The 18,399-nt window shown below is 40.3% G+C and overlaps 1 protein-coding gene across 7 annotated transcripts in view; it reads right to left on the bottom strand.

Annotated features, from left to right (window-relative positions):
- VEZT (vezatin, adherens junctions transmembrane protein) overlaps positions 1-18,399 on the bottom strand; it is an 88,751-nt gene that overhangs the window by 30,019 nt on the left and 40,333 nt on the right. For all 7 annotated transcript variants that reach the window (XR_012995037.1, XM_076334801.1, XM_076334755.1 and 4 more), the window contains exons 7-11: positions 11,235-11,382; positions 7,784-8,115; positions 6,943-7,136; positions 1,533-1,633; positions 136-343 (exon numbers count right to left, since the gene is read on the bottom strand). Coding sequence is in view for 6 of the 7 variants with exons in the window: in XM_076334801.1 (XP_076190916.1) it covers positions 136-343; positions 1,533-1,633; positions 6,943-7,136; positions 7,784-8,115; positions 11,235-11,382 (983 nt within the window). In the remaining variant the exon portion in view is untranslated. The remainder of the gene's footprint in view (positions 1-135; positions 344-1,532; positions 1,634-6,942; positions 7,137-7,783; positions 8,116-11,234; positions 11,383-18,399) is intronic.

The raw sequence follows: 18,399 nt of genomic DNA, 5'->3' as shown, positions 1-18,399 counted from the left end.
ACTAAGGCCACACAGCTCTACCAAAGACACTACTATAGCTAAGCAGTGTCCGAATTCTAACGTAGTCAGATGTTGATGGCAAATAGACACCTACCCTTTCTTAGAAAGGAATTAATTTTCAAAAGCGATGCTTACCATGGTCACTGAATAGCAGCTGTTTCCATTTCTGTCTTTCTATTTCTGAAGCTTTAAATCCCAGTACAGATTTCAATTCTTGTAACACCCTCTTAGATTCCTGTCTCTCTCGTTCTTGTCTCTCTCTTTCTTCCTGGGAAAAGCAGTAAAAATCTTCCCTTTTGTATTCGTTCTCCGTGTCTGAATAATCAACATATGCTTCCAATTCCTAAAGAAAGAAAGAAAGAAAAAAAATTTTGATCTTCACTGTCAGTGTAGACCCTGTCCTACAATCTGATGCATGATCAAGTGATCTCAACAGAAGCCAACCACAGTAATAGGATGGAGCCCTGTTTGAGCAGAGCCCGGGGATCTGACACTGCTCTCAGTTATATTTGTATAATTTTGGAGCAAGTCCACTCACTGAAAGTTAACATTACTGCATTCACCTAGGATTTACTTTCATACACAAGTGTGATCAAGTGATATACCTTGAAAATGGGAGTCCATTTCCCCATAATTACAGGTGGAAATAAGCAATGCCGATGCGGTGGTTTTTTTTTTTTTTAAATTTACACTGTAAGCAATTCTTCCTCAGTCAGACATTTTGCTAATTTAACTTATGTAAATCCTTATTAAGAGGATGTTGAGAATAGCAAACTCCTCCTCCAATTTTAACTATATTGGCTTACAAGCATGAAAAAACAGAGCTCCATTTATGTTATAACAGCCAGCCAGTAAAGTTATTAGTCCCAGCTCTTTGATATGGAAAAAAATCTAGAGAGAATACATGTGGGGTAGACTTGGGAGAAGGCGAGGGAGGGACAGGGCAGAGCATGGGTGTTCAATCCACTTTCAGAATGCATCTGCCACTCAGTTCTGGGATGGAGGAGGCCAGCCTCTCTTTAAGACAGCCCAACCATCGCACATGAGTTCCCCAAGCACCACAAAACTGTTCAGTGTCACAGCCTGTTTTAGGTATCCAAAAATGCAGAGATTACTCAAACTGGAGGCAGGCTGGTTTGTTCTGGAGCTTGTCGCTTTTGCAGCTGTGTCAGTTCATCCCACAATATGCAAGTAAGACTCTATTTTAAATACCGCCTTTTAGCAATTCACATTTTTTTCTGTATTACCCTGACTTGTGTTGCTGCTCTCCTTTTGTCACTTTTTTCTAATGATATATATGAGAAGAAGTAAATGCTAGTGCTCTTTTTTCCAGGATGGGCAATACCTCCCCATGGAACAGCAAAAGGAATACACATAATTTTTGTCTCTAAGTCAAATTATGAAATGGCACTGGCTACCTACTTGATCTGTCTCGGCAAGACAAGAAGGTCACTGCACAAGCAACTGAAAAAGGAATGGATACCGCAAACAAGCCCCAATTATTATTTTAAACGGTCCTATTTTTTTTTTACCTGCTCTTCAGGGATTGGATCTTTGTTTTCTATGTATATGGCAGGCTGTGTTAAAGGTACTGTAGTATGCTGTAGGTTGTCACAGGAAACTTCAAGTTTGCCTTTAGGGGGAAAGAAGAAAAGGGATTAAAAAAAAAGAAAAAGATTGAGTGTTGAATGATGTTTTTGACTCACTCAGGCAGGGTCCAGGCATTTTCATTAGGCAGGATTGGCACGCACAAAAAAAATGGTGAGAAGGCTGGTTAGAATATATTGAAACACTGTGTTAGAGAGCACTTAAATAACTTAGCTATTTTGGTGTAAGCTGGGTCTGATGAAACTCATCTTGAAATACTTCAGCTAACAAATCTCAAAATTTTTATAGACTTTGAAAACCTGCAGATGGCAAGAAAAATTGGTAAAACCAGGAAAGAGACTTGGTGCCCAAGTTTAAAAAGAGAAGTAAAATAGTAAAATTATAGGCAAATCAGCTTCAAATCATTGGAAAATATTGGAAGAAATAATCAAGCAAAATTTACAGGGAGCTATTTGGAAGGTAGCAAGGAGATAAGTGACAGCCGGTGTGGGTTTGCTGAGAATAGAAGATGTCAAATCACTCCAATTTCATTTTCCAATGCAGTAACAGGTCTTATGAATAGAAAGAAACCGAAGACGTTCTGCATTTTGTTTTCAGTATGGCTTTTGACACGGTGTCATGACATACATCATAGCCAGGAGAAGTTGCTATTAGCTGCATAGAACAGTCTCTTGGACAATCAGAGTGTAGTTACCATTTTCAGACAAGAACAATATATTGAGTGAGGATTTGTCTTAAGTCCAATACTCTTTAATATTTCCAATGGGTGAAAGAAAAGTGTTTCAGCTCATTAAATCTGCTAACATTGGGATAATCTGCAAGGATACTGAAGGGCACAATTAGAATCGAAAATAATACTGGAAAATCAGAGATATGGCTCAGGAAGAATTGGATTTCAGATACAGCAGTTTGGGGACAGTGGCTGCCAATTTTTGTGCTTTGGAATAGTCAAATGCACAAATATACAACAACTGACTGGGCAGCACCACTGAGAAAAAGATGTGAGGAGCCTAGTAGTCAACTATACCCTGCTGCAAGCAAAAAGCCAAACCACATACTAGCACATATAAACAACAGCACTGACTGTTAGACACATGAAATTACATTTCTACTCTGGCACTGATCAGGCTGTGGATGGAACATAGTGCCCAGTCTGGGGCTCCTTCATTCAATAATATTGTGGACCAACTAGAGGGAGTCCGGAGGAAAACAGTGGAAATGACCAGAGGACTAAATAAAGTATAGTCGTCAGGGAAGAGCTGAAGGATAGAGAGTCACGTAGAGAAGATAGAAAGAAACATATTAACTGCCTTCAAAAATGTAAGAGCTATAAAGAGCAAATGGATTTCCATTGTGGGTGAATCAAAAGTACCGCTTTTAAATTGCAGCAAGAGATATTTATATTCAGTAATAACTTTCTACTAGCAATGGAGTTAAGTGCTGGAATAGATGCCTGGAAATACTGTAGAATGTCTCTAAAGAGAAGTTTTTAGGAACAGGTAAACATTTACTCACAAACCCTAATTTACCCTTAAGAAGGGGAATGGGCTAGATGACCTCACCAAGCCCCACCTAACCCTATTTTCAATTTCTAATCTGTATATTGAATACTTAGGGATGGTATTCTGAAAGTAGGCAGTTCACATTAGTGACAATTTTAGTGGTGCTCAGTTACCTGCTTTTGCAAACAGGACAAATATGTAATTCCCTAGTTGCCTGGGCTAAGCTAAAGATTTGACATTCCAGAAGTATCTAAATGCAAAGTTTAAAAGAAAGGTGAAGCATGTAGTGAAATTTGAAGTAAGTGGAAAATTGACATGAGATATTTATTTTATAAATATCAAGCCCCCTTGTCCATTGCATAACTTCTGCCTTGTAATACAAACATTTTAATAATGACAGCAACAATAGAAATATGCTCCTGAAGGTATAAAGACAAATTTGGAAGAGTATATGGAAGTTACCAATGAAAAGCTTGCCTTCCCAAATCAGAGGAGTAAACCAGCTGCTCTAACATGTACAGACTGCTCTGTTTGCCACCTACAGGGGATGATGCCATTGCTAAGGATATGCTTCAAGATCATGAATACACAGTGTTTAACTGAAACTGCTGCTGCTTTAGTTCCTCTCCAGTGGATCAAAGGACTGCAAGATCCAGGAGCTCGCAGCAGAGTACTATGGCCTTGCTCTTACAGATATCTAAAAAAGTTGTATACATTTGCAAAGATAGAGACAGTTTAAAAGGAAAAAGGATGGAATTTAAACAGTTTGAGGGATATTATTTCAAAGATCATTAAAACAACACTGTAACTAGCCATAAAGGGTATTCCATTCTGTAAAATTAGCAGCAGATTACTACATGCTTAACTTGTCGAGGCCTTAAGTGGTAAATCAGTTTTATCAGTGATGAAAAAAGGTGAAAGACTAAAGAGAAGACAGCTGAAAGTCTAGAATCAACTGATGTTGGAAATGAGCAAAGATCTCCATGTAGATCAATGATAGGTAAGTCTATCACTGCCCAATGAATTTAAGTAGAGGTGAATTCCCCTCAAGGTGCTAAAGCCCCACTTGCTCTCAGGTTCTGTTCTGTATCTGACAGGATCAGTGACTAATGGCACTGGTTCTAGAAATACACCAAGTCCTGTAAACAAAGAAGCCAAACGGCATTCACTAAAGTAAGCATATACTATAATACATGCTAGTATCACCACCCGTGAAAGGCTGATGGGAGTGTATGAATGTTCAATCAGTTGGACTTAAAGGCTTTGCTTTGACAGAGTTTGACGCCATGAACTATTTAACGTAGCTGTAAGAAACCTGCTTTGACACAGAATGATTTAGGGCAAGCAGCATGCAGTGCTTGCTGAAGGAGACTCATCTGTTTATACAGAAAACAATTAAAGATACGCAAAACTGCTCTGAAAATAAGTGATAGGCAGCTACGTAGGATACCACAACTAGGAGAGCCCACAGTTCAAAACAGCTCCTTAGTGGCTGGAAGCCTTCAACTCCTGGTTCAACAACAGCACTCTGATGCTGGACGGACCAATGAGTTGCCAGTTTCTTCCTCTCCGCGGAGCAACACTGGCCCTTTGCTGCTGCAGCTGCTGAGCTGACTTCTACTTCTCACGGAAGGAAACCTTCCCGTGCTGAGAGCAGTAGGAACCAAGAAGGACAAGCAAAGATACATTTTTGCTCACTATATAAACATGGTAAGAACGAAACCCAAGCAAACAGTGAATTTAAATACTGGATACATTTTGTATTTATAGATGAAGAAGCAAAAAAGACTTATTCTGTTTAAATACTAAGGCACAATTATGAGATACTGCTATTTAACAAATATATACAGCTTTTATGTAATGAAATATTTTCTCTCAAAATTGGGTCTAAGCCATCAGAAACAGCTCCTTCTTCAACAGTGTTCATAACTGACATGGAAAACGGTATTCCCACTGCTCTACTGGTTGAACTAGTTAGTTGAACTAAACATCTATTGCAGCAAAAGTGCTGGGCATCCACTTAGACACAATGTTCTACTACCATGGGGTTCTCGCTACAGCTCTTGTCAAAAGATTCCTTTGGTTTTGGATAATAGTGCATAAAGACAAAAGAAAGATGTGCTTAGCTGCTATATTATTTCAGCAGGAAGGTATCTTCTTCCAAAGAGCCTTCAGGAAGCATTGAAAAAACCCCAAGGAATTTAATGAAGTAATTCACATAATCATGACTGACAGACCAGCTGTTAAGTTTTGTAGAAAGACAGCAGAAGAATTAGACTTGATTTCATGCACAGCTTGAAAAGGTCAACTCACAGAAGCTGGACTGCTTAGAAATATATCAGGAAAGTCAAATGTAGTCAGATAAAAATAGTTTTCAATGACTAACATAATTTAAAAGTAGCTCCTGTGGAGTAATTCAGTAAACTTGTTGCAAAATAGAGAATCAACCCCAGCACATTTCCAGGAAAATCATTGGGCAAAAGTGAAAGTGAAGGATTTTTTATTTTTTATTTCCCACGCAATCCCTCCCTTCTAGATCAGACACTAGGTTATTTTTGTACTGAACTTTAAAAGGAAGCAAGTTATAATAAAAGTGCCTGCTGTGAAATTTATACACAAAGTAAAAATAAAACAAAAATAACTAAAAATACTATGGCGTGCAGTCTAGAAAGAACATTTAAGGAAAGGGGAAAAAAAAGATCAGTGGAACTGCTGGTTGTGGAGGGCATCAACAAAACACAACAGGCTAGCACATGCAAATGGATCAGACTACATCTAATATCCTCATAGGTTGTTTTATGCAGCACTGAGAGGGAAGTTGAAAGACTAGACTATCAGGCAAAGTACACACAAATTTGGTTATACCGTGTCTGGACCTGCATGGAGCCTGCATTAGGCCTCCCAGTGCTCCCAGTTCTGATGTAAGCATGAACAAGGTCAGCTTGCACGCCTCTAGGCCCACAGCGATATTCATCCATCTACTGGATATCCCACCCATATATCATTAAGAGCTCAGCTCACTACAAATTTGGATTTCTGTAGGTAACGTGCTGATACCCCAAGTCATAATTTTCCTAATGCAGTGTCCATTACCAGCATTTTTCAGATGCTGGGCTGTGCCTTCCTAGGACAGTAAAAAAGCTCCTGGAAAAAAGAAAGATTAGAAATTATAGGTTCAACTCCATGTCAGGAGAGCCTAAGTTCACTTCCATTATTTAAGGTAGTTGTGATTCACAAGGAGAACAGCATGGGCAGTACAGGTCACTAAGGAGAGGCACATAAGGCAAAACGTTGGGATATGCTGCTCAGTGTGACTTTTAAGCACACAGAAGATTAGCTCACTCTCTGAGAGAGCAGGTAAACGGGTATTATATGCTCAATACATCCTCTACAATTTAAAATGTTCCAGGAAATGTCATTGTCAAGAAAGTTTCATGACAACGTCATTGTCATTTCAATTAACTATGTAATTTTTATGCAGTAGATAAATGAAAATCTCAGGGAGGATTCATCAAAATCCTACCCCTTCACATGTGATTCACCAATCAAAGGCAAAAAGCTACTATCGGTCTACACCTGGAAATGTAACAATCTGAATCCACAGGTCTAACAGACTGAGTTAACACGTGTACGTTTTTTGCTGAAACAAAAGCTTCAAGGTCATCACAATGAAAAAGTTTGACATATGTATATAGTTTTTCAAAGTGTATGGTTGTAAGACCTTCTTCAGCTAAGATTCTGATACACAGGCTGAACGCTGTCTTTGATCCATTTGAGCATTCCATCTCTAAAGTGCACCCCATTAGTTGCCAAATTAATCTCTCACATTTACCTTTTTTATTTGGGTTTCTTCCACTCATTTTTTCCACCTGAGAAATGGCTTCTTCCCAGCAGCTGTTGCTTGCCTGGATATGAGGCTGAATAAACTTTAGTTTTTGTTCCAGAACCTGATGGGCTTCTGTTGTCAAGTCAGGTGTCTCCTTAGTGCTAACAAGTTTTTCAAGTTCATCCTCAAGAATTATTACCCTAAGTGATGAGCAGATGAACAGAAATAAGTAATAATAAATATTTGACTTCACCATTCCTTCAAGTATTTCATTTAATATCCTGTTATTTTCTTCAAGTTTTAAGACTCTAACTCAGCTAACTCCTCAAACATGCCCCAACATTTTAAAAATAAGATCCTTTTCTCGACATCAAGATACATTGCTCACCTGCATTCATTAGAGCAATTCTTACATGTAAGATTAAAGGAGTAGGACAGTTTAAACTATTTCACCAAGGCAGTGACAAATCTTTAAAAATATTTACTAGGTGGATGCTACAAGCTGAACTTTCTTATAAAGCATTTGGTATGTTGCAAAATCAATGAAAGATAAGTATGTTTTCAGATTTTTTCAAGGCAGTGACAAAAGCGAGGCAAGATCTTAATGCACTGCTTAGCTTTGAATTTTCACCAGATACTTAAAGAATAACCAGGAAACAATATCAGATTCCATACTGAACCAAGGATCTTTGACCCCATACTATGTGAAGATATGTCTATGGCTCCAATGACTATATGTATCCACCTTTTTTGTTTTTAATCTGGCATACAAGCTGACAACCCAAAGAACTCAAGTCTGAAGCCTTCTTCCTACAGGCATATTCTCTTCATTCATGTGTAAACTTACTCATTGAGCAGTGCCTTGAGATGAAGCTGCAAGCTGCGTACCGCTGTCTGAAGACTGTTCAGCTCTCTTGACTTCTGCTTTGTTCTGGTTGGCCGTTCAAAACCCGGCTGATGCTGAGTTTCAAAGTACCGATAAAACTCATAGCTTCGCTTAAGCTCCTCTAAGCAGGCAGCATGTGTATGAGGTAGGCCTTGAGTCACATCAGACAAGATATGATGAGGCAGCCGTTCAGGGGAGACCAAGGGCTTGGGGGATGCGTTGGCTGGGGAGAGGAGCAGCAACAGCCTCCTGAAGAATTCTGAACTCTGCCCTACCCAGAGCTGAAAGAGGACCTGCAAAACAGGGTAGGGTTAGCTCTGTGCACCTGGGAAGACAGCCAGCCTCCAAAGTAAATGTACAGATACACCATGGGAAAACATTCCTCGGCCAGCAACAGGAACTTTGAAAAACTGCAAAAATCCGCTGAATGTTTTTGAAGGGTATCCCAGACCATGTGAGGTTCAGATCTTGTGAACCTTAGGTGACTGTTAATTCCGCGATGAAGGATATTATATGCAATTATGCTCAGAAGGTTGTCAGAGGCCTAAAAACTCATATTGTCATCAGCAGTTTCATTATTTGCTATAATCTCCACATACCCTACAGCTCATAAAGGACTGCCAAAATTCCAGTGGCAGCGAAGATGTTTTTTCCTTTATAATGCCAAGCTATCATTTCTATTATCTACTAACTACTGCTTTGCCCCATGCTCAACCTTGAAACACAAGTCTAATTGCACTGTACTTCAATAAAAAACATTCTACATCTGAAGAAAGCTGAGCTAACTTAATTATTTTTTCAGCCAAAGTCAGAATTTTCACTATTACCACTAAGGAGGGAAAGGCTTGTAAGAAATGAATCGATTCACAATGTTATATATGGTATAAAAGAGGTCAGTCCATCTGAAACCCACAATTTCAATTTCTTGAGAACTTTCATTTCCAATGAAATGAACTGTTTTCTCAGTTTAGAGAAGACTCTTGGCTCGGTAGACCATGACAGAACAGTAGCATCTTATATCTCGCAAATGAAAAGGAAAGGTTATGACACTTTTCTCTGCAATACTGGCCCTTATTAAAAGGGATCAACTGTAGGTGACTATGAGGTGTAGTCTGAAATCTGTTCTCAAGCATTCCAGACCGAGGAAGACAAAGTAATTACTCATCATGCTTTTTTCCACCCCCGTCAGCTACAGAACAGGTCTAATAATTTACTTGTTCTGAGATTTTGGATCTACAGGATTTGAAATAATATATTTACATCTTTGTACTCATACTACTATGGACAAGTAGCAGCTTTTTCCAGTGTGCAAACAATCAAGAGCAAAACATTCAGAATAGTAACACAAAAATTTAAATGCCTTCAGATAGATGTGGTCTGATATACCCCAAGTGTATATAAAAAATACTTGGATGCAAACTGATAAAATATTCCAAAAGAAAAAAAAATTTCTCAATTTACAAAAGATGGTTATGAGAAGAAAGAACACAGAATGATATGAAATCAATTTTGGGCACACATGCAAGACTGTGATTTGGCTGGGTGCTAAAATAAAAAGCAAACAAATGGGCAGCAATCACCCAAATGTTCCTGAAGGTGTGGTGCTCTGGATAGACAGTCAAGAGCTCATGCTATAATAAGCACAAAAGACGACCAACCCCTTCCACCAGACATAAGGCAGAAGCAGTGAAAAAGTAGCACACAAAAGTAGTGGACTTCAGGAACTGATAATAATAATAATCCAAAACCTACCTGAAAAAAGGCATGATGATGAGAGAAAAGGAAATTCCAGATGTATGTAGGGTTGCAAATAGCTTCCTCTGCCAATGACTTCTGATGATTTTTACTGACACTTAAACTTCACCCAAAACATCCAACTGGCTCTCCTCAGCTTGAATCGGTATTTTTTCTTAAGTCATAAATTTTCACTCTTTAAATTGGTTTAGTTCAAGGACAAGGTAGCCAAAAGACATAGGCTACATTTGTCATTTGGCCTAGACCTGGGCTTGAATGAAAATTAAAATATTAACTAAATCTGGATACACGTCTGTATTCTACCTGCATCTTAATATAAAGACAAGTTCTCTCAAATTAAAAAAAACCCTGAAGAGGACTGCACATAAATCCAGGGCTGGCAACGCAAATATGTCCCAAGGTTATCGAAGTATATCTATTTTATTATCTATGGAGGAATCTGCTTAAGACTGATTTATGTTAACTTAGCTTGGTTCAACTACACCACACCCAGCCTACATCACTGTCTGTTATGAGTTAACGTAAACTGAAATTTACTAGTTGTGAGCTTAACTGTACCCAGAAAGCATCCCAACCAGTTTAACTAAAATGGATTTCAGTTAAATTACTGCAAACTGCAGGTAAACAAAGACTTAGCTTACAAGCTTGGGCACCTCTAACTGGCTTCTTGTGCTTAAAAAGAAGCGGGTAAATAAGTGGGTTTGCATGGTTGCAATTAAAACTTCAGCTAATGAAAAGGCAAGAAAAAAATCCCAAAAGCTTACATCTGATGTAGCTCTTAGCTTATGACTAATTAGACAAAGCCTCAGAGCTTAGCAATCACTATTACTGGTAACATTTACCGTCAGAACAAAAGAAGTCAAGGTCTAGGAATTAAGTGAATAAAATGCAACAAAAGCCAACCCCACAGAAACACAGAAGTCACATAATAACGGAATTTTCCATTAAAAAAATAATGTTAAAAGGGAACTGCCTTGGCAGAAAACCACTAGAGTGTAGAAGGCTTGCATTCAAATTAGATCTTCTTTCCAATTGCAAACATTGACTCATGCAAATTAAAAATACCTAACATCTCAAAACAAAATAGATAAAAAGGCCATTATATGGTTGTCATTCTGTTCAGTTAAATGTTTTTCAAAGATCAAAGAACCGCACTGGCTCATGGCAGCAGGGGTCCAAGCTTATGATTTCTACTCCCCAGTTTAACCAAATGCAGCTATTCCCTTTGGCAATTACAACTAATTTATATCTTCTGACCTCTCTTTTTATTCAAGTCAAGAGATTAGCTAAAAAAGATGTAAGTACAAATCTGGAAATTATTTTATTCAGCTGGGATCAAGTGAAATCAGAGAGCAAAAAATCATGTTTAAGAAGGAGATTGATCAAGCTGATTATGAAACACTGACTTGAATTTACATGATTTGCAGAAAAAAAGCCTAATGTTGCATTGTGCAACTTCTCTTCAACTACATGCAAAAAGAAATCACCTAAATGCCAGTAAATGTAGAAACACATGATATGAGACTGATTACATCTCCCCCTCAGTTGACTGTGTTACTACAGGCTAGTACGTACAAGCCACAGGGCTTCATGACAACTGAAAGAGATTTTCAGCAGGAGCCTGCATGGATGCCTATGTCCTTCTAGGAGAGGTTACCTTGAGTGCAGGCAAGCTGAAGCCATCGGTTAGATTGTGTGCCTCCTCTTCAGAGACCTGCTCTTCGCTCAGTCCCAGACCCAGCTCCTTAAAGGGGACTACACAGATGTAGCTGGTCACGTTGTCACTCTCTGAGTTCAGAGGGTAGGTTTAGCTGGAGTTAAGGTGGTTAACAAAGCAACTTTTGCATTAAACACACAGAAAAGGAAAAAACACCTAATAACATTTCTTCTTTCTGGCAATTTGTATGAAGCACATACATTCCACCCAAATCCACCTGAATCCTGTTTAATCGAACGTTTTGCAAGCCTTATTCAGAGCACAAGTTTTAAAGGCTCTTAGAAGGATGAGAGATAATACATTGACAAAACACCTACGTCTAAATACAAACACATAAAAAGAAACAAAACAGACCGATGAAAAATCCCTGCATCCCTTTCAAGTGAGGAAACTATCTTATCTTTAAATATTAAGTTTCTAAGCAGTAGCTCATGTCAATCTTAAACCAGAAATCACATATTTAACAGAGGAAAGAGGAGAACAATTGTGCAATTTTAAGTTTCAAAGGTAGCCTACGTTATAGACCAAACTCAGGATGATGGGAATTCCCTGCGAGTTCTGCCTGTGGAGAGACCGCTCAGAGATCTCTACAATAACTGCTCTTTGACATTTCAGATAGTACCGTGAAGAACAGGAGTTCCCCGATTGTCATACCATTAATTTTATTGATGACATCGCTGTAAAGCCACCATGATCTTGGCAGGAACAGCAGTGAACTGTTATCTATCAACACTATTCAGCACATTTAAATTCTGAGTAGGAAAATGTACATTTCCAGTCCTCAGAAATGCTTAAAAAGTAGGAAGCAAGCACAACATAACCGATACCAGAAGACAGATAAAAATAATTCATAGACTAGGCAGCGTTTACTTTAAAATAGCATTAATTTTAGGCTAACCTCATGCTGGGGAAGGGGGAGGAGGAACAGATCAAGATTTCTGCACATTTTGGATAGTAACCCAGTCACAAAATAGTAAAATTTGCTTTAAAACAGAAACGTACAACTTATGGTCATAAGCACATTTGTTCCACAGAAATATATATAGAAGAAGATATTTGTAAAGCATTCATGAAAATAAGGCCTTAATTTAAACTATGGTTTCTTTCATTTATATTTCGATTTACAAACTGAATGCTCTCATCTCTTGGGGCACATAAAGCTGATTAGAAGCACTTGTCTCTTGTCCAACTAGTATGTTTTCTGGGGAAGTTACAAGTTCCACCCGCTTTCACTCCCAAATTTTCCACGTGCTAAATTCTCACGGGATTGAACTTGTAAAAGTGATTTGCTCAAGAAAATTTTTACCACTTGAGAAGAAGAACGTTGCATTAAAAAAAAAATATTCTGCATCCCAGGAAACAGCAATGCGAAATGTCCAGGCTCTAAACAAACAAACACATTTCTCCCTAATTTCTCCCCAAAGTCCAGGAAGAAAGCAGTCTATTAAGTGTTCAGACAAAAATCTGCAATGGAATTTAATTAGGAACAGAATATTATTGTTGCCACCAACAGCTGCCTCACATAAACGGTGTCTATTCTAAGTTAACCTGACAGCATGCCCAGCAGATGGAGCACATGGGATGAGGATGGTGACTCCATCAGAGATTGAAAAGTCTGGTCAAAACCCTTCAGGACCAGTTATCTCAGAGACTAATTATACTCCTTGTTAATCTTTTCCCGCAACAAGACATTTCCAACAGCATGAACACCATAAAAAGCAGTCTGGACACACATGAATTTCTAAGCCATGCTAAAAAAAAATTCCAGGCAACATCTCAAATGAGTGGTTTGATCAAAGGAGCCACTTACCAATACTATGTCTCAGCTAAGGATTCCCCGTGGACTCCCGCACCTCCGGCCTCGCCTGGCTCCATTGCAGCCCTCCCACTCCCATTTCTATGTGACAGATGAAAGCAGAGAACTGATCCCATGCCCCCATTAGCTTCCTAAGGACTAAACCTTTAGAAAGTTTAAAGACATACACACAAACATATACGTATACACGAATACACTTCCTTCATGCACTTTGCTCTAAAAGGCAAGTATTTTTAGTGCTAATGTTTTTGAGTGAGCGAGCGGCTGTGTGGTGCTCAGCTGCCGACTGAGGTTAAACCACGACACTATGAAAGCCAAAATACAGTAACTAACCTTAGGTTAGTTTAATTTTTCTGTGTCTTTGTGAAAATATTTCATTCCTCTGTTTAACTTACATTCCTTATTAGCTTGGAAGAAGAGAAGGCAAAGCTACTTAATAATAAACTGTCAAGTCCAGAATAAAACATCTGTACAGTGAATGTCTAACCTCTGTCAGGAGGCCAATTTATTTACCTATAGAAAAGCAAGAACACTAATGTACCCCTGTACGTAACAGTTTTAATAGTCATACTTTGCTCTTCAAAAGCACATTCCCAGCTAAAGATCTAACAGGAGGGCCTCACAATATCCCTGTGAAATCCAAGCTGCTCTTTTATAGAATTCTCACCTGCTCACCAGGTGGGAAGGGATGAGCTAAGCATGTGATGAACTGGCTGGTCAAGGAGGAAACATCGCACTGAAAAATGCCCAAGTATCTTTACTCAGACCTTCCAGCATCGGATTTCTGATTTAGGCTTTTATGAACCAAAGAGGGTACTACTTTTTGTTCAGCTTACTGTTTTCTTGTGTGAGCTTTCTCTTTCCCAAGTTAAAAGGTATGTTTTTCTAACATTGCATGATGCAGTAACTAAATTTTTACAGAGGAGAAGGAACAATTTTTTACTAGATTTACTAGAGGAAATTTGCAAGTTTCCCTGTGTGCTCAGTACATCTCAAAGACATAGAATGCATTTTATGTCCATTCCACCTTAATGGGGTAAGATATCATTCAGTTCAAAGTACTGCCATCCAATGTCTGTTTTTATAACACTGTTTATGCCTTGCCATCAGAGAACGACACCTTACACTTACAACAAAATTAAAGTTTTTTCAGTTTATATGGTCCAATGCCCAGGTCCCACCTATCAATATAGTTCAATGGAAACGGAGTATCACACCATCTTGCACCAGCTGAGGATGAGACTATTAACGTCATCCAGTAACATAAGCTACAAAATTTCCTCCATCCAGCTTGCATATAATTAAATCAGTGAATAAACCATAGAGTCCCATGACGCAGAACCCACAAGGCTCTTAAGTATAAAAATATTAAGCAACTAGCACGCTGACTGAAGTATTGCCTGAGTTATTACACAATTCAATGGAGCACAGTGCAGATTTGTTGCGCTAGTAGTGACTGGTTGTCCTGGTTTCAGCTGGGATAGAGTCAAGTTTCTTCCTAGTAACTGGTACAGTGCTGTGTTTTGGATTTAGGATGAGAATAATGTTGATAACACACCAATGTTTTAGTTGTTGCTAAGCAGTGTTTATACTAAGTCAAGGACTTTTCAGCTCCCCGTGCTCTACCGACTGAGAAGGCTGGAGGGGCACAAGAAGCTGGGAGGGGGCACAGCCAGGACAGCTGACCCAAACTGGCCAAAGGGACATTCCATACCATGTGACGTCATGCTCAGTACATAAACTGGGGAAAGCTGGCGGGGGGGGCCGCTGCTCGGGGACTGACTGAGCGTTGGTCGGTGAGTGGTTGCATCACCTCATTTTTTTTTTTCCTCCCGGGGTTTTGTTCCTCTCTCTCTCGTTGTTTTACTTTCCATTACAATTTATTATTGTTGTTGTTGTTGTTGTTATTATTATCATCTTATTATTTCAAGTATTAAACTGTTCTTACCTCAACCCATGAGTTTTCTTACTTTTGCTTTTCCGATTCTCTCCCCTCATCCCATGGGGAGGCAGGGGGAGGGTGAGCGAGCAGCTGTCTGGTGCTCGGTTGCAACTGGGGTTAAACCATGACACTGGTCTGCGCAATATCCTCTAAATACTTAACCCAAAATGCCTAATTTCTAGTTTAAGCTTTCAGCCATTTCATCCTGCTACACCCTTATCTTCCAGATTAAAAGAGAAATACTCTTCTCTTTTCTCCCTTCTGACTTTTTCTTCTATGATTTTGAGCAACGTACTCTTGCCGATATGAACAAATCAGAATAAGAACGGCATGAGAAAATGCTGAATTGTTTCTGCAAGTACCCAACTGTCCCTTCATGTAAAATGTAAGGAATATGACTTTCCACCCCATTAAATCACTGATCCACCAAGTTTGATACAAACGCCTGGTATAAGGCTAAAGTATAATTGCATTTTTTTTCTATTTTACATGGGAACAAATTTTAATTAAGACAGTATTAATTTATTCTACTCACTGAAGGCAGCTGTCTAGCTAAAAGCCACAAGCAAGTACTGCTAAACTTCTAGTTTTATTGAAGTAATGATAACGTATCAAGTTTATGCAATTTGTATCACCATGAATAAAACTGTGAATTAAGATTTTTAATTCTCTGTAACAGGTTCCTCCGACAGATCTCCCTCTAACACATTTGAGACATACATTAACATAAAAACCTGATTTGCTGCAGATATTTTGGTAGGAGAAATACTGATGGCTATAAAATCTGTATTTAATTCAGATGTTTATACTTATTTATTTTTACTTAGTTGTTGTGGTTTAACCTCAGTCGGCAACTGAGTTCCACACAGCCGCTTGCTCACTCCTCCCTGCGCCCCCCCGGTGGGATGGGGGAGAGAATTGGAAGAGTACAAGTGAGAAAAACTCGTGGGTTGAGATAAAAACAGTTTAATAATTGAAATAAAATAATAATAACAATAATAATCATGATATAATAATAACAATAATAATAATACACAAAGCAAGTGATGCACAATGCAATTGCTCACCACCCACCAACCGATGCGGTGCCATGTCGCCATAGGACTTGCTTTTCAAGGCCCAGGATAGTGTTCCGGGTGGTGGCATGGGGCACGGGATGTGTTTCCAGCCATCCGGTGGTTGCCTCCACCACTGTAAGCACGTGGCGCTTGCCTTGGCGGGTTTGTGGGAGCGTGATATAATCGATCTGCCAGGCCTCCCCATATTTATATTTCAGCCATCGTCCTCCATACCAAAGAGGCTTTAACCGCTTGGCTTGTTCGATTGCAGCGCATGTTTCGCATTCATGGATAACCTGTGCAATAGTGTCCATGGTCAAGTCCACCCCTCGATCACGAGCCCATCTGTATGTTGCATCTCTTCCTTGGTGACCTGAGGTGTCATGGGCCCACTGAGCTAGAAATAATTCACCCTTCTGTTGCCAGTCCAGATCCACCTGAGCCACTTCAATCTTAGCAGCCTCATCCACCTGCTGGTTGTTTTGATGTTCTTCAGTAGCCTGACTCTTGGGTACATGAGCATCTACGTGACGGACTTTTACAACCAGGTTCCCCACCAGGGCAGCAGTATCTTGCCACAATGCGGCAGCCCAGATGGGTTTGCCTCTGCGCTGCCAGTTGCTCTGCTTCCATTGCTGCAACCACCCCCACAGAGCATTTGCCACCACCCATGAGTCAGTATAGAGACAGAGCACTGGCCACTTTTCTCCATCAGCAATGTCTAAAGCCAGCTGGATGGCCTTTACTTCTGCAAATTGGCTCGATTCACCTTCTCCTTCAGCAGTTTCTGCAACTTGTCGCATAGGACTCCATACAGCAGCTTTCCACCTCCGATGCTTTCCCACAAGACGACAGGACCCATCAGTGAACAGGGCATATTGCTTCTCATTTTCTAGTAGTTTATTATACATTGGAGCCTTCTCAGCACGCGTCACCTCCTCCTCTGGCGACATTCCAAAATCTCTGCCCTCTGGCCAATCCATGATCACTTCCAGGATTCCTGGGCGACTGGGGTTTCCTATTTGAGCCCGTTGTGTGATCAGTGTGACCCACTTACTCCACGTAGCATCAGTTGCATGATGTGTACAGGGGACCCTCCCTCTGAACATCCAGCCCAGCACCGGCAGTCGGGGTGCCAGGAGGAGCTGTGCTTCAGTGCCGATCACTTCCGAAGCAGCTCGAACCCCTTCATATGCTGCCAATATCTCTTTTTCAGTTGGAGTATAGCGGGCCTCGGATCCTCTGTACCCCCGACTCCCAAACCCTAGGGGTCGACCTTGAGTCTCCCCAGGTGCTTTCTGCCAGAAGCTCCAGGTAGGGCCAATCTCCCCGGCTGTGGTGTAGAGCACATTTTTTACATCTTGCCCTGCCCGGACTGGCCCCAGGGCTACTGCATGAACTATCTCCTCTTTAATTTGTTCAAAGGCTTGTCGTTGCTCAGGGCCCCATTTGAAATCGTTCTTCTTTTGGGTCACTTGAAAGAGAGGGTTTACAATCAGACTGTAATTTGGAATATGCATTCTCCAAAAACCCACGACGCCTAAGAAAGCTTGTGTTTCCTTTTTGCTAGTTGGTGGAGACATGGCTGTTATTTTGTTGATCACATCCATTGGGATCTGACGACGTCCATCTTGCCATTTTATTCCTAAAAACTGGATCTCCTGTGCATGTCCCTTGACCTTACTTTGTTTTATGGCAAACCCGGCCTTCAGCAGGATTTGGACTATTTCCTTCCCTTTCTCAAAAACTTCCCCTGCTGTGTTGCCCCACACAATGATGTCATCAATGTATTGTAGGTGTTCCGGAGCCTCACCCTGTTCCACTGCAGTCTGGATCAGTCCATGGCAAATGGTAGGGCTGTGTTTCCACCCCTGGGGCAGTCGGTTCCAGGTGTACTGGACGCCCCTCCAAGTGAAAGCAAACTGTGGCCTGCACTCCGCTGCCAAAGGGATTGAGAAAAACGCATTAGCAATATCAATTGTGGCATACCACTTGGCTGCCTTTGACTCCAGTTCGTATTGAAGTTCTAGCATGCCCGGCACAGCAGCACTCAGCGGTGGCATGACTTCATTTAGGCCACGATAGTCTACTGTCAGTCTCCACTCTCCATTAGACTTTCACATTGGCCAGCTGGGACTGTTAAAGGGTGAGCGAGTCTTGCTGATCACTCCTTGGCTCTCCAGTCGATGAATCAGCTCATGGATGGGAATCAGGGAGTCTCGGTTGGTGCGATATTGCTGCCAGTGCACCGTGGTGGTAGCGATTGGCACCTGTTGGTCTTCGACCTTC

The sequence above is a fragment of the Aptenodytes patagonicus genome, chromosome 1 (genome assembly GCF_965638725.1).
Source record: "Aptenodytes patagonicus chromosome 1, bAptPat1.pri.cur, whole genome shotgun sequence".
Classification (NCBI taxonomy): Eukaryota; Metazoa; Chordata; class Aves; order Sphenisciformes; family Spheniscidae; genus Aptenodytes; species Aptenodytes patagonicus.
The sequence above is the reverse complement of the archived record's forward strand: the minus strand, read 5'-3'. Positions and strand labels throughout refer to the sequence as shown.